The sequence below is a fragment of the Astatotilapia calliptera genome, chromosome 5 (genome assembly GCF_900246225.1).
Source record: "Astatotilapia calliptera chromosome 5, fAstCal1.2, whole genome shotgun sequence".
Lineage (NCBI taxonomy): Eukaryota > Metazoa > Chordata > Actinopteri > Cichliformes > Cichlidae > Astatotilapia > Astatotilapia calliptera.
The window spans coordinates 11,412,914-11,440,164 of NC_039306.1; the positions used below are offsets into that span (position 1 = coordinate 11,412,914).

The following is a 27,251-nucleotide window of genomic DNA, read 5'->3' on the forward strand; positions in this document are numbered from 1 at the left end:
CAGCCGGATTTCTGTTACAGTGGCCAGAACAGTCACTGAATTTCAATCCCGCTGAACTATTTACAATCAAAAGGTAATTTTATAGCACTGCTGGCTGACAAACTTAATTCTGCAAACTTTTAACATTTAATTCAGCCATCAAATAGAAATAATAAGTTATAAGTCAGATCATAGAGCCATCTTTTTTTTTTTTTTACATCCATGGTTAATTTGCAGTTTATTACCAGTGCAAGACTTAAAGTTTAAGTCACGAGTTTAACTCATATTAGAGGTGAAGTGGCTCAACAGAAGGTCAGTGCATGAGATTTTCTTTACACACAGGACAGAAACACAGGTGAGTATTTCATCTGTGTGTCAGTGTTTTCTGAAAGAGCATGCTTACTTCAAAGATCTAAATAATTAATAACACAACTTAATAAATAATCAGCGCTTCTTGTGATAAGTCTTAGATGATATTTAAATGGTTAAAATTCTGTTGTTTTATTCAAAAATTTTATTTCATTAACTGATAGTGGAAACAATACTATAGAAATGAAGTTTTTGTTTTTTGTTTTTTTTTTAATAAAGAAAATGATATATAGTTTTCATATATTTTGTACATTTGCAGGTAATGTAGTTGAAAATGTCCTAAACTATTAAGGGTAGGACCCCCTAGACCAGGGATGTCGAACTCCAGGTCTCGTGCAGGTTTTAGATCTCACCCTGGGTCTACACACCTGAATCAAATGATTAGTTCATTACCAGGCCTCTGGAGAACTTCAAGACATGTTGAGGAGGTAATTTAGACATTTAAATCAGCTGTGTTGCATCAAGGACACATCTAAAACCTGCAGGACACCGGCCCTCGAGGCCTGGAGTTTGACACCTGTGCCCTAGACACTCTGTCAAATTAATGTTCCCACTCCTATCCAAATTAAACATGAACTTTTGCACCTGTTGACTGTTTGATGTTGTTTTTGTAATTTTTCTGCTTTTTTTTTCTATGGATGACATAATTAATAAACTGTTTAAATTATTTTTTTATTTTAAAATTAATTTATAAACCGCTTCATTACTATTTCATGTCATAGGTTGTGAGATTTTTTTTTCTTTACATAAGAAATAATTAAGGTTCAAGGCAGGCAGGTAGAAACATATGGAGGAACATAAGTGCTAAAATGAAATAAATACTAAATTAGTAATTAAACGTGTCATTAACTAATTACAATTGGAAATTATTATCTAAATATTCCATATTTAAATAAAATTCCATACATTTTTCATGCACAACATTCAAAAAATTATGTATTCATTCCTTTTTTTTTAATCAGACATTTAATTAAATATTTAATCATGTATTTAATGTTGGCACTCGTGGCCCTCCAGTTTCCTGCATGAAGGAATTGAAGTAAAATTTGTGGCAGCTCATGTAGTGAACACCAGGGGGCGGTAAATCCCAGCAGGGGGATTTAAAGCTGCTGAAAACGGTTAGAAGAAGAACAAAGATCGGCTGTGGTGTCCACATGTTCCTGAGCTGTTTCTGTTTATTACACATGACATCTGATGTTAGAGGAATAAAACAAGAAGAGGAACAAAAAGAAGTATAAAGCGACATGAAAGCCGCCTCTTTAGAGAGTTAAAGGTAAGATAAGAGCAAGAGGAGACACGCTGAGGTTTCACAGCATCTGACAAGGCTGTGCTGAAAGGCTCCTGTGTGTACAAAAGACAGTAGACTTTCTAAAGTGTTTAGCGCTGTACTACTCGAAATGTGTCTTATTACTAAGTAATTCCTAACAAATCCATTACCGGAATAATTTTAACTGTTCTAAATGTAAATAAAACAGTGTGCAGTAATTTCCAGAGTTTCAGAAACCCAGATTTAATTCAGCTTTGAACCCAGAGAACAGATCTTTAAACTGGAAAAATGTCCATTTTAAATAAAACTATTATCTCGTTTTGTCGCTGCTGGACTTTCTAGAGAGGATTTTCCTCCCATTGTTGCCTGATTCTAGCTGTTCAATCATCCTGGGTCTGCTTGTCATCATTTTGTGTTTCATGATATGCCATGATTTCATGATAAGCATTGTCTTTGTGAGATGTACAAGCTCTTCTCTGAAAAACATGCCTGTGGTTTTTAAATGTGTATATACCTTTTAGCATTGATGGTGCCTTTCCAGATGTGTCAGCTGCTGGAACTAATGCACTTCCACAGTTTCCTTAGTATTTTGGATGCAGTGTCCATGTTTTTCAAAAAGAAATTTCAAATTTTGATTTGTCTGGCCACAGTTTTCCACTTCTCTTCAGTCACTTTTAAGCTTTGGCTCAGAGAAGACGGCAGTGTTTCTGGATCATGTTCACATATGGTTTCTTCTTTGCATGATGGAGCTTTAACCTACATTTGTGTCTGAAACAATGAGCTGTGTTCACAGATAATAATTTGGAAGTGAACTGGAAGTGTTCCTGAGTCCATGCAGCAATTTTTATGGCAGAATCAGGTCTGTTTTTAATGCAGTGCAGCCTCAGGGCCTGAAGATCACAGTGTTGTGCACAGAGCCTTCTCCAGATTCCTTGAATAGTTGAAAAGATATTATGTGCTGCAGATGATGAGATATTCACAGTCCTTTCAATGTCATACTTAAGAACATTATTTTTGAAATTGAGCCACAGTTAGTAGATGCAGTTTTTGCAGACTGATGATCATCTTTAGTTCTGAGAAACTCTGTCTCTTTAACGTGCTCATTTTTATACCCAATCATGTTACTGACCTGAGTTTAGAGCTGTATGTGTGGTTAAGGTTTTGTTTCTGTTGATCAGACACTGTTTGAAGATGCTGAGTGATTCTGAGGTTGCAGAGCTGCTTTCCTTCCTGACTCCCAGCACACGTCCAGATGTCAAAGGTCAGGCCACTGAGTACATCCTGGGACTGTCTGGAAACAGGTGGGAGGATTATTTAAAGTGACTTCTGCCATAAATGTAGTAAATATGTACATATTTCCATCTTTTTACTTTCTTTTTCCCCTGTGTTTGATGTCAGGGATGGCTGCCGCTTTCTCCACTCTAAACCTGATCTAATTGCTGCCCTGTTTGCCCTGACCTCTGACCCTTCCATTGCCATAGTGAAGGACTGCTACCACATCTTTATCAACCTGTCAGCCGATGAGACTCTTCATCAGGTAGTGGACTCGAGCGCAGCCCTTGAAAACTTTGTGTGTTCACTTTATTTCCTTTTCTAAAACAAACATGTAACGGGCGTTTGCTGGTTGTTGTGTGTCCCTCAGGTTTTGGTGAAAGATGTCAAAGTTGTCCCCGTGTTGTTTAAGAACCTTCTGGACCCCGAGTACCTGTTCTCCGATCAGATCTGCACCATCCTGTCAAATCTGACGCGACACGAGAAAACCTGCAAGATTTTATTCAAGGTGCGTCCAGTCAGAGCGCTTCATTTTAGGACTGAATTCATAATCATTCTAGCTTTACCGTCATGTTAATCTCCTCCTCATGGATAATGAGAGACAAACTGTTTCTGTTTCAGGTGCTGCAGGAGGACGTCGGTATGGCACAGCTTGTTCAGATCTTCTGTACTGAAGGTTACAATAAGAACGCTAAACTGCACTACCTGGGTCCTCTGCTGTCCAACCTGACGCAGCTGCCTGAGGCCAGAAACTACTTGATGGACAAGGACAGGTGACTGACTTCACTGCTGGTCAAGAGCTCAGAGACAGAGTTGGGGAGACTCGATCATACACAGCTTTTTCTCTGAATATTAGCCTTTTAGGTCACTGAAATATCACCCTTTGGAAAACAGTTGACTCGGCTGATATCCTCGTCTCCTCTTTCCTCCATCCTCCTGCCTGTGACACACAAATTGCTCTTGCTGCGTCATCTTGTTTGTATTGACATTCGACTGATTCGACTGGGACATATTGTTAAAATTACACTTTTGTTTCTAAACACGTCTGAGGATGCTTCTCATCAGTTTTATAAATTGATGGTCAGGAAAATGTGCTTAAATATCTTTACATTAAAAGAAAGGAGAACACTTTTTACCAGGTCATCGGGCGTTAGTTGTAGTTCTCTGGCCTGCTTGAGAGACTTCTTTTGCCCATGAGCTAAAATGAGTTAGGCACCCTGCTTTATAACACTGACATGCTCTGTTTTTGGAGAACAAAGCAGGATAATCTGGTTTAAAAGAATAGGTGTGTATGTGTAGATAAGGACCCAGTTTTATTAAAACTGTAAGTACAATTTTTCCACCTACATGTCCAAAAGTAAAATGAAGTCAAGGAGAGCTTCAAGAACCTCCTGCATTGCCCCACAGGGGACTAAATGTTTACAGAAGAGGCGTTCTGACCCGAGAATAACGCTGACCTGGGACAAGCTTTGCTTTCTGATTTGCACTTGTTATACCGACAACATCTTAGATCTTTGAGAGGAGCTTTCACATGCTGAGGCTTGTTGGAAGTTAAATTACTGGCAAAATGTGGTTCATGACTGGAGGTGCATGTTCACAGTCAATTCTCTTAAAATTACACACTGCCATGCTTTGACCCTGCAGCATGCACTAATGATGTTTGGGTGTGTTTCAGGTGTGTAGTCCAGAGGTTGCTGCCCTTCACTCAGTACCAGTCATCTGTGGTGAGGAGGGGCGGAGTCATAGGCACCCTGCGCAACTGTTGCTTTGACCACGGTGAGACACACATTATTGAAGTTTAGGCTAAAGTCACCGTAGATAAAAAGAGTTAATTGGAGCCTCGGCCACATTTTTTACAGTGGAGGTTCAGATTTCTGGTTTAGGGTTAGAGTTTAACCTCAGTGATGTCGCCTCCACAACACCAGATTTGTTATACCTCAAACCTCTGTTCACTCTGCAGCTCATCACAAGTGGTTGCTAAGCGATGCTGTGGATATCCTGCCTTTCCTCCTGCTGCCGCTGGCCGGTCCAGAGGAGCTGACAGAGGAGGAAAATGAAGGTGTGTGTTTATATCAGTAATATCACTTTATATCAGTAATATTTCATATTTCAGTCTGATCTACCTTGTTTCCTCGTTGGCATCAAACTCCAGTTTTATCCAAAATAAATTAACACTGCATAAGAAAGCCACTCTGTCAAACTTGGTTGCATGTTCCATTTCTGTAAACACACAATTTGCAGATTATTTTGACTCAATTACACAACCTGCTATATGAATAAGAATAATACAATTTTTAATTAAGTTTATTTATATAGTTTTTATTAAAACCAGGGATACGGAAAGGTTTTAAATAATAAATGTAAACTTCCTGGGTAAATTATATAGAAAAAGAACAATTAAAAGAAGATACTGACATGCAGGGCAGTGATCCTCTCCACTTTTAGTTTAAAAAATGAGAAGTAACTGGAACATTCACTACTGAAAAAGAGACGCTACCAAAAACATGACGTGAGATTGATATGTGACAAGATGTTTAATTAATTTAATAGCCAAAATGTGAAAATCACTCACTCATGAAGTTGCCAATGTTGTTTATCTGCTAGTGGCACAGGTTTGATATTTTTGTTGCCGTTATTGTTATAACCTGATTACTGGGTTTGAGCTTCTGCTGCAGCTCAACACTCAACACAGTGCTAACACACTGGTGCAAAATACCACACAGCAGCTTCACAGGTGGTTTCTGGTCTGAAACCAGCTCCACACATGCTGATGAAAAAAAGACTCTTTCCTTGCAAAAAGCTAACATCCAGATGGCTCTAAATAAATTGGACTTCACCATGCAGTGCTTAGACTTGACTAAAATGATAAATAAGTGTTGGAAGGATGACCCAGAGACATGAAAGGTAAAAGTTTTACAGTTTACATACTGTGAGTATTCTAGGGTCCCCTTGGGTCCATGGGATGTGAATCTTTTTTTTTGTGTGGGCATCTGCTGTGTGCCATCCTGTGAAGAGACATAACAATGCACCGTGTATCTTGAAGTGGACTTTAATAAATAGCACTACTTATCCTTGGTGTCTGCAACTTTCTGCATTCTCAGCCGTGCATAATCCCTGCATCAGTGAGATTGTCATGATGGTTTAACCCCTCAAGTATGATTAGAGTCTGGGAATATAATGAGCTGAGAGCCACAGACAGCATCATATAATATTGAGAAAGAAGGACTAAGAGACTATTATTTTATTAAATCCATTTACTGCTAGTTGAGACTCTAACAGAACCTAATTTACGGTCCAGGCCTGCCTGTCGACCTGCAGTACCTCCCCGAGGACAAGAAGCGAGAGGAAGACCCAGACATCCGAAAGATGCTCCTGGAAACGCTCTTACTGGTACAAAACCACAAACATTCGGAAACAAACACACGCACACAGATTAGGTAATTATGTTTTTATGTCAAGCTCCTCACTGCTTGTCTCTCTATGTAGCTGACTGCAACTAAAGCCGGCCGGCAGATGCTGAAAGAGAAGAATGTTTATCCAATCATGAGAGAGTTCCACCGCTGGGAGAAGGACGCCCACGTTACAGCGGCCTGTGAGAAACTGGTCCAGGTAGGAAAAATCTAGATGTTTGGTTATTGTCTAAACTGGAAAACTAACACCTGAGGGGCACACTGTGAAGCAAGATTAAAGTGGGCTTAAAGTTGGGGTGTCCTATGTCACAGAGGTGGCTCTCTTTTTACCTAAATAACCACGGTAACTTGTGCTGAACCAAACCCTGTTGGGAGCAGTTTATGATCAGGGTTTTAGTACCTTACTAAATACTGAATGTGTGTGTGTGTGTGTGTGTGTGTGTGTGTGTGTGTGTGTGTGTGTGTGTGTGTCACAGGAATTTGCATTTATTAATGCAGAAAATGTATAAATGTTGTCATTCGTGATTCTAGTCTGCTGCGACTAACACACCAAGAATAGCTGTCCAGTCAACACAACTGATATGCTTTGATCTTTATTAGCCTACGAGACGATAACCTTTTGTCTCTTTTGTGAGAGTGCTGATTTTACTTATATTATTTATGTTCTTTATAGACTTTTAATCTGCATTTTATCATCATCTGATTGGAGTAGATGACACTCATAGGGATCATTTTGTGTGGAAGGATGAGCTGTGAATTGCCCATTTTTATTTCAACATGCTCGGAGCCTGAAATGGAAAATTTGGCTTAATAAATACAGCTAATAGTCACATTCGTGATACATGTCAACCCTGGCTGTGTTGAACTTTATAGCTCTCAGAATAACTAAAAGTCAGTAAAAATGTAATAGTAAACATTTATTAATTATAGTTTTGGACTTATGAATAAAAACCAAACCTATTCTATTCTTGTTCCTGTGTTGTTTCAAAGCAGGAAGTCAGTGATGTGCTTTTCTTTATTCATGTCATGTAAGTAAAGGGGGGCCTCGAATGTGAAGGTGTAATGCGATTGTATCTTAACTCACCCAGGTGCTGATAGGAGATGAGCCGGAGGAGGGCATGGAGAACCTGATGGAGGTAGAAATCCCTCAGGATGTGGAGGAGAAACTAAAGGAGGCCGATGCCAAAGAGCAGGAAGAGCTGGAGAAAGAGGAGGAGAAGAGGAAACAAGCAGAAGAGGAGGCCGAGAAAAAGAAGAAGAGTGATTCTGAGCAGACAGACAGAGAACAGGAGAGTGGACTGATAAAGTGAAATCTATTTTAGGCTTTTTGTCATTCAGATAGAAGCACTGCTTTAATGTGGCTGACTCAGGTGTAACAGGAAAGAGATGCTGCGCAGTCACGTGGAGTCGGTGCTGAGGACAGTGGAAGAGAAATTACTCTTTTACCGCATCAGTGAAGCTGATCAGCTTATTTTGCTGATTAAACCACAAAGAACATGAGGGGAAAAAGCTTGAATCTGATCTGACGACAGTACAAGAATCTCTTTAAACATCGAGTCATTTTCATGTGTTTCATGTGTATTAAACTTGATTTATTTTCTCTCTGCTTTATAAAAAGTGATGAGAAGATTGAAAAGAGTGCTCCAAGAAAGGAGACGTGTTCAAATAAATGTACGCCATCATAACTTTTACACTAGAGTGGCTGTTGGTTTTATTGCTAACACTTTGTAAAATTTCTCACAACCACACTATGACATCAAAGACGTTCATCAGTATTTATGAGAAAATTACAGGCTTTGTTTGAAATGACCAGACTTTGAAACAAAGTTCAGTAGGTAGGACCTGGACAGTGAATTTGTTTATAAGGATGGAGTTCCTGTGGCCCCATCCAGCCCCAAAGAACCACATGGGCCTGCCTTCCTGTGTGGCCTGCACCAGCAGGCAAGGCCAAAGGGACTTGGGCTATCATTGATTGACCGGTGGTCAGAGGTGGAGGCCCTGGCGGTCCAATCCTGTGCTGCCAAAACTGGCAATTTAAACGCTTTAACAAAATGATTTTATTGCTTTTATTTGCACATAAAGTCACACCGTTAAAGTAAATGACAGTCTGTTGAAATGCGGCTGCTTCACTTCCTGTTGTAATACAAATCCAACAGACATGTTTATAACCTTTTTATTCTGGTTTCCTCTTTATTTATTCATAAGAAAAAGTCTTTATAAAAAGATCTATTCATCCTCACTAGCTTGAGATAAACAGCCATTTCCCCTCAGAGGCTTTTCTTTTTTTTAATGTTAATGAATGACCAGCAGAGGGTGTCAGAACACGTACAGCAGGGGTGTCAAACTCAAATGCACAGTGGGCCAAAATTCAAATCTGGAACAAAGTCGCGGGCTAACGTTAATATTTATTGAAAAAAAAAATCTTCCTCCAGATATAAGAATGAATCTTTTCTTATAGACTCGAACACGTTTTGCTGAAAAACTGAATATGGAACAAGCAAAGCTTAATACTAAACAATATATATATTAGCTGTATAATACCAGTAGGCCAGCTCTAATAGTCATTTGGTATGGCTTCGCGGGCCAAATGTAATTAGGCTGCGGGCCAAAGTTGGCCTGCGGGCCAGAGTTTGACACCTATGACGTACAGCTTCTGTCATTCCTCCACAGTGACTTGGATCCAAAACCACTAAAATCCCTCCGTGTGCTTCTGCAGAAGTTTATTTTTACCTTGAAAATAAACAGACAGAAATTTAAGCAATGTCCAACTTAAGAAAGAAAAACACTCAAAGTAAGAACCAGCAGAAGATGGATGGATGGGTGTAAAATCACGTCCTAACTCTTGTATTTTGTAGCCTCTATTTATTTATTAGTTTGATATATTCGGTCTCTCGATAGTGTATTGGCTTCTTGTGAAAACATAAAGAGGATATAGCCGCAGTAATTTCAATAGTAACGGGAATTTGGTTGAGACACATCAGATAAAAAACAGGAAGAAAAACAGCATAAACTGTGGGTGAGTGCGTATACTCTGACCTGTTTCTGTTTGGGTTAAAACCCTTTGAAGGGATCAGAGTGGATCTCAGTAACATTTTATGAGCCTGAGAGATAAACCATCCACGATTCATGTCACGCTACGTGTAAAACAGCACAAAACAAGAACAAAGGGGCTGTTCTTAGCTGTAATCAACATCATAGCTCCTTAGTGTTAACACATAGAGCTGGAGTTAAGAGATTCCACCTCACCAACTGTTAAAAACTACAGGAAAATGAAGCCATACGCTGAACCTGAACATGCTTTAATGTGTGGTTTTTCACATATGACCAGGTCATTTAAACTTTAATGGGAACATCTTTGACGGTCTCAAAATGAGTTTTGTTTCAGTTTAGGGCCACAGATTAATGTCAAGATTAGATTAATGTTTGCCAACAGAGATCCTGTGAATGTGTTTAAGTTAGAATGAGCGGAAATTACAAGATGCTCGCGAGGTTAAACAGTATGTGCCTGTGTGTGATCTGACCATGTGTTCCTTCATCAGCGTCTGTGTTAGTTTTTCCACCTTGACAAGCTTGAGGCCAAACAGCACATACATAACTGTTTCACACAGAAAGGAGTCATTTATTAACTCACAGAGAGAAGAAACATTCAGTAACCTCAGGAGGAAGTCACCCATCCTTCCTTTCTTAACCTTATGTTTAAAAAAAAAAAAAAAAAAGAGAACAGAAACAAAAATCTGTCACTTCCCCAGCTAAGTCTTCAAAACATGACTGTGTCTCATGCTGCAGTGATTATTTATTCAGGAAAAAGTAAGAAAAGATTTCCAGAGACAACAAAAACAAAGAGAACGGATCCTCAGAGCTTTCCGTTTCACATGCTTCAAAAACACTTCAAACGAAGCCACCGCGTCGGATCAGAGGATAAAACCAACTAAATGCAGAATATTCTGACTGAACGGCAAAATACAAATCTTTTACAAAGTTTTCCGTTTGTCCCTTAGGATATATGTTATTCCTTCCAGTATGAGGCTTCTTGTCATCTGCTTTAACCAGCGTATCCATTTATTTTGCAATGAAATGCAGCTTGTTGGCATCTAAAAAAAAAAGAGATTCAATGTTTTTTCACCTTATTAGAATGTGATTCTTATTGTGATAGGACAGCGGAGAGAAGACAGGAATCCTGGGAGAAAAACTGGTGTAAGACAGGCAGTAAATAGACTCGGGGCAGATTCAAACCCAGCTCTCTGCAATATCTTTGAGGCATACGGATCATCTTCTTAACCCAAACTTCTCAAATCTCACAATGACCTCTTCTTATTCTGTTTTCTAATCTTCCTGCACTGACTGACACAGCGAACTATTTAAACTGCCAGGAGTTACACACCGTTTTCAAACGGGTGACTTGATTAACACAAATAGTTTTCTTTGGGGTGTGACACGCTCTGTCCACATGCCTGTAACTTTATCTTCCTGTCCTCAGGGACTACGTCAGTTCCTACCCTGTTGATATCAGATGAACTATTTGTATCCTGAAACCAACACCCAGCCCAGAGGAGTCGTGAGGTAAAGACCAAACCCAGTGAGTCCCTTCCACTCATCTGGATGTTTTGTGTCACATAGACTAGAAATTAAGAACTTATCCTTAAAAACATGATATAGTTGGTGAATGAGTGTAATATAGCCTACTACTGTGAGGAGTTCTGCAGGCTGAGATTAATGACACTGCTGCGTACTGTTTATGGTAGGTTGCTGCTGAATTGGGACAGAGGGTCAGAGTTTCTGCCCCTCTGCTCCTTCATTAAGGGAGAGTAGGTTTGGAAAAACACAAACAAGCTGGGGAGACCCCGACTTTTTTCTAATGGAAAATCCCATCCGTGGTGGTTTTTACTGACATCATGATGATGAATAAAATACACAGGAATAAGGAACGTAACATTCTTTAGTTCTTTCTCTTAATCTGTAACACAGTCATTACTGGATAATCAAACATGCTGTGATTTAAAGTGTCACTAAAGGTCCTCAATTCTAATGTGTTTTTATTAGTAAGTATAATGTTTGACTTTTAATAAGTAACATGGGTATGTGTTTACTTTACATGTGTTTGTCTTTTAATCATGCTCACATGTCTCTGAATGTTTGGTGTTGTTGATTAATTTAATTTATGCCATTAACCTGACAGATGAAAATTAGCCTGTGCGGCTCAATCTGGCATATTTACATGATGACTTAAAGCGCTCATGTTAATTAATGATGAATATACATTTTCCCTTTTAAATAAGATGGCGAGAATTATCCTAGCAAACCTAAACGTGGATTATAAAGTGTGTTAGAGTCAGATGAGTTAAAAATGTTGAGAAGAAAACATGCAACCTTAAAAACCCTTCAGATTAAATCAGTCATCAAAGGACAAATATATTTTACACTTTATTTGATTGAAATTTCATCATATAAACATAAACACAACACAACTTTAAGAATAGTGAGATTGCTTTCTTTGCATTGAATAGGAAAGCATATAATTTTTATCCCCTTTCGGCATAGTGCCCAATAAAAAATACATAAATGGAAGCTGAAGTATGTTTTATAGTCTTATGCATATATGCACATTTCCATAATTTATTTTCCAACAAACTGTAACTAATAAAACTTATATTTCAGCTGCTTTTCTGTCTGATAATCATCGTTTATCTCTTTCTGAGTGACAATTCCAGTGATCATAAATTCCGTGTGGCCTGCCTTCCACACCCATCATTTCTCATTTCAGTTCTCACCGAATCTGACCATTAAATAACTTTTTAAAGTCGTGTCTGTCCTCCATTAAAACACATCGATTCACAGGTATCTTCACTCACTGCAACCAAACGTTACTCTACAAATTCTGCCATTATGCACGCACCACTGCGCGTTCCTCGGTTTAGCATTATGGCAAGCCATTAGCGCCAAATATCGCCCCTTTTCTAACCCGTTTGGTTAATAAATGGCGTAAAAAACGCTGTTTAATTATTTAAAACGCCAAAAAAAACCCGGTGTTTGTCTCGACAGAACGCCGTTTTTTTCCGCCACTCACATGGCGCCTTGAACGCACCATCCGAGTGGCGGAAAAAAAGGCGTTTTTATTTGTCTTTGAAAGCCGCTTTTTACGTCACTGGCAGAAAACGCCATTCAAAGACACATAAAAACTGCGTTTTTAATGACGTTCTGTGTCAGCTGTAACGGCGTTTAAAATGGCGTTTTATTGAAATTATGCAGGGCACTCCCCATGGTTCCCTCATCCAATTACTTTCAACTCATTTCACCCAATCAAAGAAGAGGAAGTGCAGACCACACTAATGCATCACCGATTCACCTTGCTGCTAAGTGATTGCCTATTCAGTACCAGTGCTTGTCACAGTATTCACTTATAATCCCACTATGCATATTGATGTGTTTAAAGCATGATCAAGCAAACAAACGACAGAATACTTTTTCTGAAACGTTAACTGTGTTACCTGTTATGGCAGCTCTGCTCATTTCTGAGCTTCTTTCTTATTTTCCTCTTTACTTCTCTTAACCTTTAACTTATGTCTTAGCAATCAGATTCTGCCATCATGCATTACCGCTTCGTGCTAGTTATGTTGACTTTTCTCTTCGTTTGTCTCCTCTTTTTTCACCCGTATTTGGACACTCGACACATGGCTCCTTTGTTTACGTTAGGGATCAGCTGTTAGCGCTAGGCCCTGCAGCTGCGCTACCGGCAGACAGACCCTACATCCCCAGTGAGGGAAGAGAGGGGGGTGATGTCTCCCGAGAAGGACACCTTACACACCATCTCTCCTTCCTGTAATCACTGTAAATGTGAGATTGCTCCCTGATATGATTGAAGAGCTAATGACGCTAACCCGGTCACAGTGGCAGTACTCCCTCTGTGAGTAGGCTGCCCGGGTTCCAGCTGCGGGCGGACAAGACGAGAGACAGCGGTGAAAGGAAAGGAGGGGGACTGGCAGTGTTTGTTAAAGACAGTTGTGGTACCCCTGGGCACATCGCTGTGAAAGAACAACTCTGCAGCAGAGACATTGAGCTATTAGCCGTTAGCATCCGTGGAGGCAGCCTGTGACTCTCTGTGGTCCGCAGACTCCAAATGCAATCTCAGAGAGCTCTTCTTCTGATATCAGGGGACTTTAATCATGTCTCGCTGGACTCCACACTGCCCACCTTCACCCAGTATGTGACCTGCCCCACCGTGGGCAATAAAACATTGTACTTAATGTATGCCAATGAAAAAGTGGCATACAGTTCATGACCTCTCTCTGCCCAGGGAAGATCTGATTGTAACCTAGTGTGCCTTGTCCCTGTGTGCAGCCCTTAGTGTGCAGGGAGCCACTAATCAGTCATCGCAGTGCAGAGATGGTCCGCGGAGGGCATGTAAATAAATAAATAATAAAAGCAGCTTTTTCTGAAACAAACAGAGACCTTAACTTTTATCAAAATACCGTTTTACTCAGTTTAAAGTAATACCACTGTATAATAGCCTTCAATTTTAATAATATTAACAGTATCTCGTGAATATTTTTGCCCTTTCAACATGCATTAAAAAAAATAGATATGCAGTTTTGAATCAGACCTGTATGTACATTTTCTGAAAAGTGATGTAAATAAGTAATCTCAAGAACATGAAATAATTGTTTCCCATGTAAACTGGAGATGTCCTTGTCAATGTCATCAGAGTACTCTGGATGTCTTACACGAATTTGAAACATAAAACCAGAGAGTGGCACATGACAGCGTTGCACATAACATAACTAGTTTACCTGTATGACATGAAGTTATAAAAAAAGAATCCATGTAACTTGGTTATGGCTTCTTTCTGATAACTGTAGATACAAATCGGCTGCAGTGTGCATTATCTTGACAAAAGTATAAGATACTGAACTCGCTGATACGATGTGGTGGAGGAGTACAAATACCTGGACACCCACATATATACATTTGCTGAACTGGAAGATCAAAACAGAGGCTGTACACAAGAAGTGGATGGGCAGGCTGTTTTTGTGAGCAAGCTTGTGTGTGCACCATAAGGTTAATGACAGATGTTCTGTCAGTTCAGGTGAGTGCAGTGCACTTTGATGTGTTCTTCTTGGATCAGGAGAGCAAGCTCTGTGATTGGCTGCGCTTGGGAAGCTGTGGTGGAGAGGAAGTGTGAGTGAACAAACTGCCATGCATCATGGATATTCCTCTCAATCCACCTCACCAGGTACTTCTCTAAAAGTGTGACTAAGGTCTGTTGCCCCAAAGGATACAGGAAGGAAAGGATACTACATTACTCATAAACCAAAACAGGACAGAATAAACAATAAGATAAGCCTTTATTAGTCCCGCATGTGAGAGATTTTTAGGTCATGGCAAAAAGTACAAGTTTAACAGCAGTAAACATTAGGAAAAACACAATAGGCTCAGGTAAATATAATACAATACTATACAACAAGAATAAAATACTCTGTTATAGCAGACCGTGTTATCCACACAGAAGTTAATGTAGCCCGCAACACAGGTCACAACGCTGTCAACGTCCTCCCCACAATAGAATCAAAAGAATCTTTAAGAGCCTCCCCGCTTTCCTCCGACCATCTGTGTGGGCCAGGTCACATACTGGGTGAAGGTGGGCCGTGTCGAGTCCACTGATGTGTGATTAAAGTCCCCTGATATTAAAAAAGGGCTCTCGGAGATTGCGTTTGCAGTCTGCTGACCAGAGTGGAAAAAGTCACAGGATGCCTCGACACACGCTAACGGCTTGCAGCCCAATGTATCTGCTGCAGAGTTATTCTTTCACAGCGGTGTGCCCAGGGTTACACTATCTGTTGTTCACAAACACTGCCATTGCTTGTTTGATCATGCCTTAAACATATCAAAATGCATAGTGGGTAACAAGCACTGGGACCGAATAGGAAATCACTTAGCCGCAAGGTGAATCTGTGATGAATTAGCGTGGTCTGCACTTCTTCTTTGATTGGGTGAAATGAGTTAAAAGAAATTGGATAAGGGAACAATGCATAATTTCAATAAAACACAGTTTTAAACGCTGTTACAGCTGACACAGAACGCCGTTAAAAACGCCGTTTTTATGCATCTTTGAACAGCGTTTTCTGTCGTGTGACGTAAAAAGCGGCGTTCAGAGACAAATAAAAACGCCTTTTTTTCTGCCACTCGGATGGTGCGTTCTTGCGCCATGTGAGTTCTGTCGGGACAAACGCCGTTTTTTTCGGCGTTTTGAATAATTAAACGGGTTAGAAAAGGGGCGATATTTGGCGCTAATGGCTTGCCATATAGCAGCAGCGTGGAGCTCCTTCGGTCCACACTGAGCGCGAGCTCTCGTTGGCCGTCAAACGGCATGATTGTGTGACGACGTGAAAGTGGGCGGCTCCGCCAGCACCAGTCAGCCAATGACAGGCTTCTTTTTCACTTCCACGTGCGTGTTGTACTCTGTGAGCACGTGCATGTACTACGTGCCAGACTTGTCGCTAAATGCTCGTTGGTGCTTTTGTTGTTGTTGAGCTCGTCAGCTGGGACGTGACACCCTTTCATCACAGCTGGACATTAGCTGCGCATTGTCACTACGCGCAGGTCTCAGAGTTACCGTATGTTTATTATATACTTTACATGCGGAATGTGATGTTTTAGTATGAACTGTTTCTGTCCTCTTAGCTGCTGCAGCATCTTTATTACGCTGTCCGCAGGCCTAAAGCAAATTAAAGGTGACTGGGTCACGTTTTCTTTGCTATTAATTGAAGAAATTAAGCCAACACATCACGCATACCTAAAACAGCAACCCAGTTGGGATGTCTCTGGTGACCTTTTGTAAATATTAACTGGATTTAACTACTAAAATGTGTGATTTGGGGTTATTTTTTTAGTATGTGTGTTACTTCGTTGTGCATCCTCTTGAGTGCATATGAGCACAACGTGCTTATTTATTACTTAAAATAAAACTAACAGCTCGACATCACTGACTCCTAGCTACACCCCTGTGTTCCACTCTGATATATGGCCATTTAGGACTCTGTGAGACATAAGTATGGTCCTGAATTTGGATTTTGCCTTAAATTAGAATTAATAACCTCATAACTGCAATTTGACCTGTGATTTTGGAGCATTTAGACTTGTTCTGAACTTGTTTGCTTAACTGCACTGTGGACTTGTTGGGCTTGATTGTGGAGACTGTGGACCTGTAGTTCCTGACCAGGGACTCTAAGTCAGACGTGTGACTTGAAAAGCAGATATGAGCATCAACCAGTTTTTTGAATCTTTTGTCATATTTAATTTTGCTGATGTTATTCTGGACTTTTTTCTTTGGAGAAGAAGTTTAGATTTCCCAGCTAGGATGTTCAGCTTGTATCTCTTTCACTCTTCACTGATCACAGTATTATTATCTTATAATAATTTTAGAAACTCTGCTCTTCAGACAGAAGCTGTGTGTTGTTGTAAGATCTTCATGAAGCTCATGAAAATCATTAAAGGTCCAACCAGCAGGGGGTGCTGTGTCCTTTATCTGCTGAAACAAGCCACATCCACATACCAGGGTTCATTTAGAAAATGGATGAAATAACAACACAGCAGCACAGCAACCAGCCAATCAGCACCAATTATTCTCACTACCACAGAAGCTCTCTTCTCTTCCTGTCTACCCAACATTGATCTTACTCTCTCAGTTTAATCTGTGTGTTTGTCTTACTCACGCTGGGAAGATAAAAAGCACATCCCCACAAAACGAATCATTAGTTTTAACTGTGAATATCTGGCTTAAGGTGGTTAGACTCAAAGAAATTAACATTAACAGCCTGAAATGACTGGGACAACTTTGTGTCTGCGTTTTTCTCTGTGAGTTTGAGAGGATTGTCAGCCCTGTGACACATTCACCATAGGCTAAAGAGAAGAAGCTTGAGCTCATGCTTCCAGAATAACAACTCACCCCTCCTCCCTCTAGCTCTCCTTCATCTGAGCTCTTCTGTGTGAGTGTGTTTGTACTTGCACAGCTATCTGTGTGAGGACCAAGCTGAGGTTTTAGGCTACGGGAGCCAGGACATTTTGAAAAGCAAAGACAAACTAGTAAGGGTTTGGCATTTAGTTAGGAGGGTGAGGTTATGTAGCATGAAGACTGGAACGAGGAGGAGCAGGTAGCCCAACTCTCCAACGTAAAATGAACACTTGAAGACATCTCTACACATTTGTTTCATCTTTACACATGCACAAATGTAGCAACAGTTGGTTTTAGGGAAGTAACTGTGCAGTGGTACTATTTAAATCAGTGTACAATGTTTCCCTAGAGCACCTCCTCTGTGGCAACCTCATAATGAGACTTCAAGAAGTTGCAGTAAACTTGTAACTCCCTGTAAAACTGCAATGCTGTTTTGAAATCTCTTGTTTATACACATGTTAAACCCATGAATGCCAGCAGTAAAACCTCTCAGTGCACCAAAATGACATATATACAACATACCTTATGTGTAGAACTCAAAGCCTGGGGGTCAAATCTCACCTTGCTCACATTTAAATTGTATTCTCCAATGTAATTTGGGATTTGGATGATTTTATGTGTATTTAGAAAAACTTCTGGGGTTTCTATGTGAATATCCGTTATCAGCTTTTTTTTAAACATTTCAAGTCACTGCAACCCTATTGACTACAGCTCGTCACTTTGATGAGCAACACAGTGAAAAATCACAATTTATAATTGCAATGATAGCAGTTTTACCTGACTTTTTAATATGGATTAATATCTTAACATTCACCAGGTCACTGGAAACTTGTTAGGATTAGTGTTGGATTGATTGTTGTTTGTTGCAGCCATCTGTGAAATAGACACGTTTTCAGAAACTAGGAGATGTGACCTTTCATAGGAAGTCTCATACACAAGTTTTTTCATTTGGGTGCTCCAAACATGGGTGGAGTCTAACCGTCTAAACTCTAACCCTACATGGGCTGCCGGTGATTTGACAATTACAGAGGTTAATGCTTAACAATAACTTTTCCCACCTCTCGGTGATTCTGCATAGACAAGTCATATCAATATGCATAATGTATTATTTCAGTTCATATCAAGTCAGTTTGATTTATATATCACCTCTAAAAAAAGGTGAGTGAAGAAGAAGTGTTATATAAGAAGCCCCCAGCAGCCTAAGCCTATTGCAGCATAACTAAGGGGGGGGGTTCCGGGTCACCTGATCCAGCCCTAACTATATGCTTTATAAAAAAGGAAAGTCTTAAGCCTAATCTTAAAAGTAGAGATAGTGTCTGTCCCCCGAATCCAAACTGGAAGCTGGTTCCACAGAAGAGGGGCCTGAAAACTGAAGGCTCTCCCTCCCATTCTACTTTTAAATACTCCAGGAACAACAAGTAAGCCTGCTGTGTGAGAGCGAAGTGCTCTAATAGGGTGATATGGTACTACAAGGCCATTAAGATACGATGGGGCCTGATTATCTAAGACCTTATATGTGAGGATAAGGATTTTAAATTCAATTACAACCATATTAATCAAAACTTTACTACTATGGTAAATGGCCTGTATTTGTATAGCGCTTTACACATCCAGTCACCCACCCATTCATACACACTGGTGATGGCAAGCTACATTGCAGCCACAGCCACCCTGGGGCGCACTGACAGAGGCGAGGATGCCGGACACTGGCGCCACCGGGCCCTCTGACCACCACCAGTAGGCAACGGGTGAAGTGTCTTGCCCAAGGACACAACAACCGAGACTGTCCAAGCCGGGGCTCGAACCGGCAACCTTCCGATTACAAGGCGAACTCCCAACTCTTGAGCCACGATCGCCGATACTATTATTCAGACATTTACTTTTGCGCACGATGGTTATGCACATTCAGCAGGCCATGCACCAAAAATTTCCCTTTCTGCTGTCTGAGTTGTTGAAACTTGATTTGGCATTCACGTGAATGATCTTGTTTGGGAATTCCTTTTGTTCCAATTATTCCTGCCACCCAAGGAAAGCACCATTCCTTGAATCAACATCTTCATGACTGTTTCCATGAATATATAACTTTTTTCCCAGTATATACCATTTCACTTTGCAGTTCAAATTTGGAAACTAAAGCTTCTCTTTAAAAACACAAACTCACAACCTCGCTGGTAGTTTGGCATTGCTGTCAGGCAGTGTGTTTTTCTGTGTGCCGATTGGCTCTTGTGTGTGCACTCAGCAGGAAAGTCTCCACCTCCACAGCAGACTGCTGTACTTTTCCACTCCAAACTAAGGTTAACATCCAGCTCCATCCACTCCTCCTTCTTCTCCTCCCTCCTGAGATCCATCTATTCACAACACATACACCCCCTCCTCAACCACCCCCCACACAAACACATACACTGAGCTAATGGAGGTTTCTTCCAGGGCATTTGGTATGAAAACCAACCGCAATGACTGAGGTTATTTTCTGATTGGTTAAAAGTTTTGGTAGAGGAAAAAAAAGACAGCTCATTTTGTTTTTCTGGCAGAGGTTGTGAAACGTGACAGTGATTTCATCTTCAGCATTAGTATCAGTTTAAACCTCAGAGAAAAAACCTACAAAGATCACATTTTCCATCTGGATTTACCCTTTACCCTGTTTTTTTCAGAAAGTTTCAAAACAGCATTAGAGATCCTTGTTTTCTCTAATAGAGTGGTTTTAAATGTTGACTATCAATCTTAGATTAGAAGGAGCTGAGAAAGCTGGACAAGAGTTAAACAACACAAAAGAAGTCCCAAAGAATAAACACGTCCTGTTGTATTACTGCAGGTTTTAGACTGTGTGTGAGTAAACCATGGTTGTGATAACATGGTGCCTTTTATAACAAGAGACTGATAATTATTATAAGTTCTGTTTTTTAAATTTGATAGTAGAGAGAGAGAAAAGAAACAAAAGGAAGCGAGAACGTGATGAATGCTTGTTTTTTGTTTTTTTTAGTCTTTCTGTCCATGCAGTCAGAGGTGTCTCCAGGATTTTTTCAATAGGATGACATCAGGGAAACAATGACAAGGTGCTACCCCACATACAGCTTAGAAAGGAAGTGAGAAGACATTATTAACTAAGTGAAGTGCTTAGACCCTTCACTTACTGAAAGTCAGACGTTTTGGCATCAAAAGGTTCTGGATGCACATAAAGTAAGTAGGTAGTCATAATGCAGACAAGCATAAAGTACATTAGTATCATATTAGATCCTAATTATTGATTCATTAATATCAATTTCATATTACAACTGGAGATGATTTTAATTACTTTTACACTGCTGAGTAGCTTTATTGAAGTAACTAAAGCTTTAAAAATATGACGTAAGGAGTACAAAGTACAATATTTGGATCCAGAACATAGTGGAGAAGCAGGAGAAAGTAGAATAGCATACAAAGACCTAAATAAAGGACACTGAAGACTCTATTTTAACTTCTCTGGTTCTACTCATGGCGTTAAAAGAAAAATGATATTTTGGGGAAATCGTTAAGACTAAGACAGAGGGAAAAAAATACAACCTTGACACAGACAAAATGGTAAGAAAAGTTGCGGCGAAAAATGGTGTCCACTCTATTAATGTAATCAAGAGGACCAAAATGCAGTAAAGCCAGCCCAACGTTCTTTTAGGATAAGCTGTGTTTATTCTCAAGAATTGTTTTATATATTTTACATATGTGTACAAAATGTTGAGGAATGATATTCAGTGGCTTGCTGTTTTCTGGCTGTGACTTCTTACCATTTATGGTATGATACACTATTATAGTTATTATGAATTGTACTTTATACTTTATACACTTCATATATTTAGTATATATGTTTAGATGGGTGATTGTTCATTGTCACATGGACTGAAATATTGTGGTATGTTTACCTCTAAATCCTTATGGTTCAATTAAAAACTGCATCCACGTGACCCGACATGAACTGGCTCCAAACTTATTTTTGCACCAAACTTCACGTCTTAACTTTTACTTTAAAAAATTTCAGAAAACTGGACAATTTGAAGACAAAAGAAGTGTCAGGCCAAAAGAAACCAACGTATGTACAGAGGACGTCAGAGAGAGGTACAACACTGTCTACAGCCCTGTGAAACGCGGTTTGGAGCTGCATTTCAGCCACGGTTGTTGGGGATCATGTTGGAAAGCATGTTTTTGGCAACAGCTTCATTTTCCAGCATAAACTATTCCTGAAAAATACTTAAAGAAATTCCAAAAAAGGCTGTTTTTCCTTTTCCATTTATGTTTGTAGATGTTTCAACAAATCTGTTTCAATAAATGAGGGGTAGCCCAAGACTTTTACCCAGTACTGCACATGTACTACCCATGTAGCTCTCACATTAATACACTCAACAAAAATATAAACGCAACACCTTTGTTACTGCTCCCATTCCCCATGGGATGGACGTAGAGACCTAAAATTCATTCCAGATACACAATATAACCATCCCTCCCAAACAGTGGTCACAAATCAGTCCAATTGTGTGGTAGTGGGCACATCTGCCATATTGAGATAATCCATCCCACCTCACAGGTGTGCCACATCAGGATGCTGATCTGACATCATGAGTAGTGCACAGGTGTACCTCAGACTGCCCACAACAAAAGGCCACCCTGGAATGTGCAGTTTTTTGCGCTATTGGGAGTCTGGGGACCCAGAACCGGTCAGTATCTGGTGTGACCACCATTTGCCTCATGCAGTGCAACACATCGTCGCATGGAGTCTATCAGATTGTCAATTGTGGCCTGTGGAATGTTGGTCCACTCCACTTCGGCTGTGCGAGGTTGTTGGATATTCGTGGGAACTGGTACACGCTGTCGTATACGCCGGTCAAGCACATCCCGAACATGCTCAATGGGTGACATGTCCGGTGAGTATGCTGGCCATGCAAGAACTGGGACATTCTCAGCTGCCATCTGCCCTGAACAATGTGAACCATGATTCATCCGTGAAGCGCACACCTCTCCAACGTGCCAGACGCCATCGAATGTGAGCATTTGCCCACACAAGTCTGTTACGGCGACGAGCTGGAGTCAGGTCAAGACCCCGATGAGGACGACGGGCATGCAGTTGAGCGTCCCTGAGACGGTTTCTGGCAGTTTGTGCAGAAATTGTTTGGTTGTGCAAACCAATTGTTCCAGCAGCTGTCTGGGTGGCTGGTCTCAGACGATCTTGGAGGTGAACCTGCTGGATGTGGAGGTCCTGGGCTGGTGTGGTTACACGAGGGCTGCGGTTGTGAGGCCGGTTGGATGTGCTGCCATATTCTCTGAAACGCCCGTGGAGACGGCTTATGGTTGAGAAATGAACATTCAATGCACGGGCGACAGATCTGGTTGACATTCCTGCTGTCAGCATGCCAATTGCACGCTCCCTCATTGCTTGTGGCATCTGTGGCATTTTGCTGTGAGACAAAACTGCACATTCCAGGGTGGCCTTTTGTTGTGGGCAGTCTGAGGTACACCTGTGCACTACTCATGATGTCAGATCAGCATCCTGATGTGGCACACCTGTGAGGTGGGATGGATTATCTCAATATGGCAGATGTGCCCACTACCACACATTTGGACTGATTTGTGACCACTGTTTGGGAGGGATGGTTATATTGTGTATCTGGAATGAATTTTAGGTCTCTACGTCCATCCCATGGGGAATGGGAGCAGTAACAAAGGTGTTGCATTTATATTTTTGTTGAGTGTACAACAGGGTGTAAAAGTAGAATTTATGGCAGAGCTGCTGCACTGTATTGCATTAGTCTGGAGTGCTGTTGTTAAATAACTATTTCATAAGGGACTGTTGTAATTGTCTGTGTAGATTCTCAGTCATCCAGATTGTGTTAGTCTTGACAGCTTGAAAAAAAGCAACTGGACTTCTAAGTATATGGCAGCATTAGGTACATTATAGAGTAGAAATATATCCCGAACTACAACTTTAACCTCTCATTTCCTTTTATTTCTACATTATACAGTAATTGCTTAGTACCAAAAGGCTCTAGATAATACTGAGTGAAAGAGTTTTAACATGTAGTCATTTAGGAAGCCGAAAATGTGGAAACAGCAGATTAATCCCAGTGGTTTTAAGGTGGATACTCATACATGGTTTTGTATAGCTCATCTAGTTCTGCTCTATTCAAATGCTTCATTTGCAGATTTGTTATATGATCATCACTGAGTCACTTGAACAATTGAGCACTATCCCCGACTCTTGTACAAATCTTCTTCATTCACACACAATGACATGATTCAGGACTATAAAAGAGAGAAGGGGATCATTCACAGTGTTAAACTTTATCCAGACACACAGCATGTAGCCTCTGCTATTTCAGGAATACCTGCAGGGCATGTGTGTTTATGTATGTAGGAGTGTCAGTGATCTTTCCAACCGTCGTTCATACTGTAACTCTGTCTGTACTTGTTGTTGGATGACTGCCCTTTCACCACAACAGTTCATGCTTCTCAATATCTGACAAGTGTTGTTGTCTGTTAAGTTCCACTATGAAACTTAAAACTGAGAACATTTTCAAACACGGTGTTCGCTTTTCTCAGCTAAAGAGCTGGTGCAGTTTGGCCCTGGCATTAGTGTCAAAGCAAGATATGGTTTAATGAAAATTTGAGTTGAGAAATGAAGTGCGTCAGCAAGCGTTCTTACAAGTGTCGACAGATCCATGTGTTTGTACGTGTCAGCAGATTAGCATCGGTACAGCTAGCAGTAGAAGTGTTTGCAGCGTAATGATCTACTTTTTGTAATTTGCCACAGCACAACTTTCTGTGGCCTGTGTGTGTGTTTGTGTATGTGTGCGTTGGTGTGTAACTGTTCACATTTGCTTCCTGTTTGGCTATGTAAGCCAACCAATCAGAGTAAGCATTGCACAACAAGAAGTCATGTTAGGGTAAAAGTTGCTGCTGGCTGATAGCAACAGGAGCTGAAGGTACAATAGAGACATTACATTCAAAGCAGGCTGTGACCTTCCACTGTAACCCTGAGCAAGGCACTGAACAACCTGTGTGCGATAAGATAACACACATGCAAGTCGATTTGACTGCGTTTGTGCTCTTGGTTAACACAATCCCCAGTGTCAATTCTGTGCATGTCAGCTGATCTGCAGGTCAAAGGTCAGACTGAGATGGTTAAACTAAAAAAACTTCTAAATACTCGAAAACTTCCACTCTGTACATTTCAGGGAGCTTTTTAGTGACAGATGAGTCCTTCTGGAGCTGCAGAACAAAAATGGATTTCTCAGGGTAAATATGTCTTCATGTTAAATAATCTCGTCTTAAAACAAGTTCCTTTTTTTGTGTTTTGTTTATAGTTTTTAGAATCACGTGCGAACTGGAGCCTTTCCCAGCTGACACAGGGTGAGAGGTTGGATACACACTGGACACCCGCCAGTGTCTGTCTTTCATTAATCCATATTATGAAATCTGCAGCAAAACTCAAAAAGCTTTACGCAAAAGCCTCATTAAAATGGAACGATTCTACATTGGAAAAGTCAAGAAGATAAAATATACCATACAAAACATAACAGACTGAAAAAAATATCAACAAAAAAGGGCTTGGGGAGCCCTTTTTTTCAGGATGCAGAGGCTATTGCATATGTAAGCTTTAAGAACAATAATAAAAAGCCCTTGACCCCTCTCATAGCTCTGTTCTAGTCTGGCTGGGAATGGAAAGTTTGGTACTTTACAGTCTACAGCTTATAATGTTTTGTAATCTCTTGTGTTTCATCTTGAGGATCTGTCTCATAGGTCCTCAGATTGGAAATGTAGCAGCTTTACTATTAAATGCATTTATAATATAGCTTTATGTTGCTTATTCATTGCATATTTCTGAATCATCATCCTTTATGTATTTTTATGCACTCCTTTTCATCTTCAGTCAGAATGAATCCACGTTAGAGGAGGTTGAAAGTGGAGCTAATATAACTATTTGTCTTAAAAGACCCAAAGAAAAATAACTACATACTGAATAAGTTAAACAGGGGCCACAATTAGCCTTAAGTAGTCTTCACTATTCAGTTTAATAACTAATTAAATCCAGTTATGACACAGAAAAGGTAAGCACACAGCTAGGTTATCCCAGCTGGCACCTGATCTGCAGACATCACTGCATTCCCAAGTTCTCCAAACCATTGACGTAGGGAAGGTGACGAGTGACGAGACACCAGACCGGCTTCCCTGACATTTCAGAAGATAAGTATAGGTTCCAGAAAGCTGCATGCGTAAACCAGGAGGTCATTTAATGTAGGAGAAAAGTCTTGTTCACGCAATCTGTGCCTCTATTCTTGAAATTAACACCATAATAACATCTGTAATGTAATACATGTTAATGAGTGATTACTCATTAACATGTATTACATTACAGATGTTAATTTCAAGAATCACATTTTTAAGGATAAGACTCTTAAATGGAAATACTTGGTTGTAGATTCTGTCTCTTCCTGCTTCTCACTGAAAAACTTCAATATAATATCTGCCTACTCTCTATCTCATTTAAAATAAATAGACAAAAAAAAACAAGAAGTTGAAGCATTTGGACCTTTCTATTTTTATATGCTGTCTAGTGTATCGTGTTCACCTTTTCTGTAGTTGCTTCTCACTCTCTTTGAAGAGCAGAATATTGCTCTGTACAAATAAGAGTGAAGAATCTGCCTGCTCCTCGCAGTTTGACCTGTTACCATTATTAGTTTATGGCACAGAAAGAGGCTTATACTTTCCTGGCTGTGCTGTGTGGGTGTGACCAGCTCCCTTCACTTCAAATAATCCACTTTAACGGATCTATAAACAGGAACACGCCGATTCTCCCTCCTTCCCGCTTCATTCCTGGTCTGTAAAATTCAAAAGTGGCCTTTATATGGGAAATGTGAAAAGTAAATTTTGGTATGGACTTAAACAGCAATGTGCACACACGCTTTTAAAATCAGGATCTTTAATTTGGTTCCTATACACATCAGATCATTATGAAGACTAACTCTTGATAGAAAGAACCAGTTGAACTGACTCTACCAGCTGAGGTGGGGTCTGGTCAAAAAGGGACCTGATCTACAATTCTCTCAGGTCTGGGAGCAGCCTAACCCTAACCCCGAGGCAGGAGAGAGCAAAAAAGGTGAAGTAAAATTCAATAAATAAAGAATGCTGTGATCCAGGACCCGACACGTTCTGTGATGCCCCTCCCACTTCGATGTCCCCGGGGCCCCGTCTGTGTGTGCTTTCTTACTTTTAGTTGCGTCTCTCTCCAACAAACACAACACCCACCCAAACACACCCACCCAAATCAACATTCACCCTCACAGTGGAAGAAAACATGAATATAGTAATGTTGCTGTTTTCTTTTTCTCTTTTCCTGTGTCATCTACAAATTTCTGAGCATTATTGAAAAAATGTGCTGTCATTTAGTGACTTATTTTTCCTTTTGTATGGGGGTAAAAATAATCTGCAGAACTTAGATGTCCTGTTGCTCTGTGAACATTCAGAAAGTGCAATTGTTTGTTAGACAACATCTCTAAATGTGATTCTATCTACTGACTTCTGTCAACGTGGCAGATTTTATCTTCAACTCTTACATGCTGTCAAACTTTGGTTAGAAATTCATGTGTAATGCAATGAAAACGCATTTGAACTCTTGAAAACAAATGCTGGAGAGATGTGTGTGCATTTAGCACCTTGTTTTATGATGTGTTAATAAATTTGCCTGCAGCTGTATGTCACTGTTGCACTAAGAACTTGATTTTGGGGTATTTATACGGGATTTTATAATGTTTTCTTTAATTTGTGACAAATGTGTCTCATGTCCTGTTTAAATGGTTTGAATGCTTGTGATGCAGATTTCATGAATTTATTTCATTCACCAATCTCTCTTCCTCGCTCACACAGTCTCATGTGAACTCTTACAACAAATCTGACCATTTATTTACAGGGTCTTATTCGAGCTGTCCTAATGACACAGTGACACACTGCCTCTACAGGCTCTTAGCATTCATAAAAACAATCAGCCCGC

The 27,251-nt window shown here is 40.2% G+C and overlaps 1 protein-coding gene across 1 annotated transcript; it reads left to right on the forward strand.

The window, feature by feature from the left end:
* Positions 1–1,440: 1,440 nt before the first annotated feature.
* hgh1 (HGH1 cochaperone) lies at positions 1,441–7,988 on the forward strand. Its single transcript, XM_026167234.1, has 10 exons — positions 1,441–1,621; positions 2,794–2,916; positions 3,014–3,152; positions 3,258–3,395; positions 3,509–3,660; positions 4,563–4,663; positions 4,848–4,946; positions 6,186–6,277; positions 6,374–6,496; positions 7,386–7,988. The coding sequence occupies exons 2-10, from the start codon at positions 2,807–2,809 to the stop codon at positions 7,605–7,607; spliced, it is 1,176 nt and encodes a 391-aa protein (XP_026023019.1). The 5' UTR covers positions 1,441–1,621; positions 2,794–2,806; the 3' UTR covers positions 7,608–7,988.
* Positions 7,989–27,251: the final 19,263 nt, after the last annotated feature.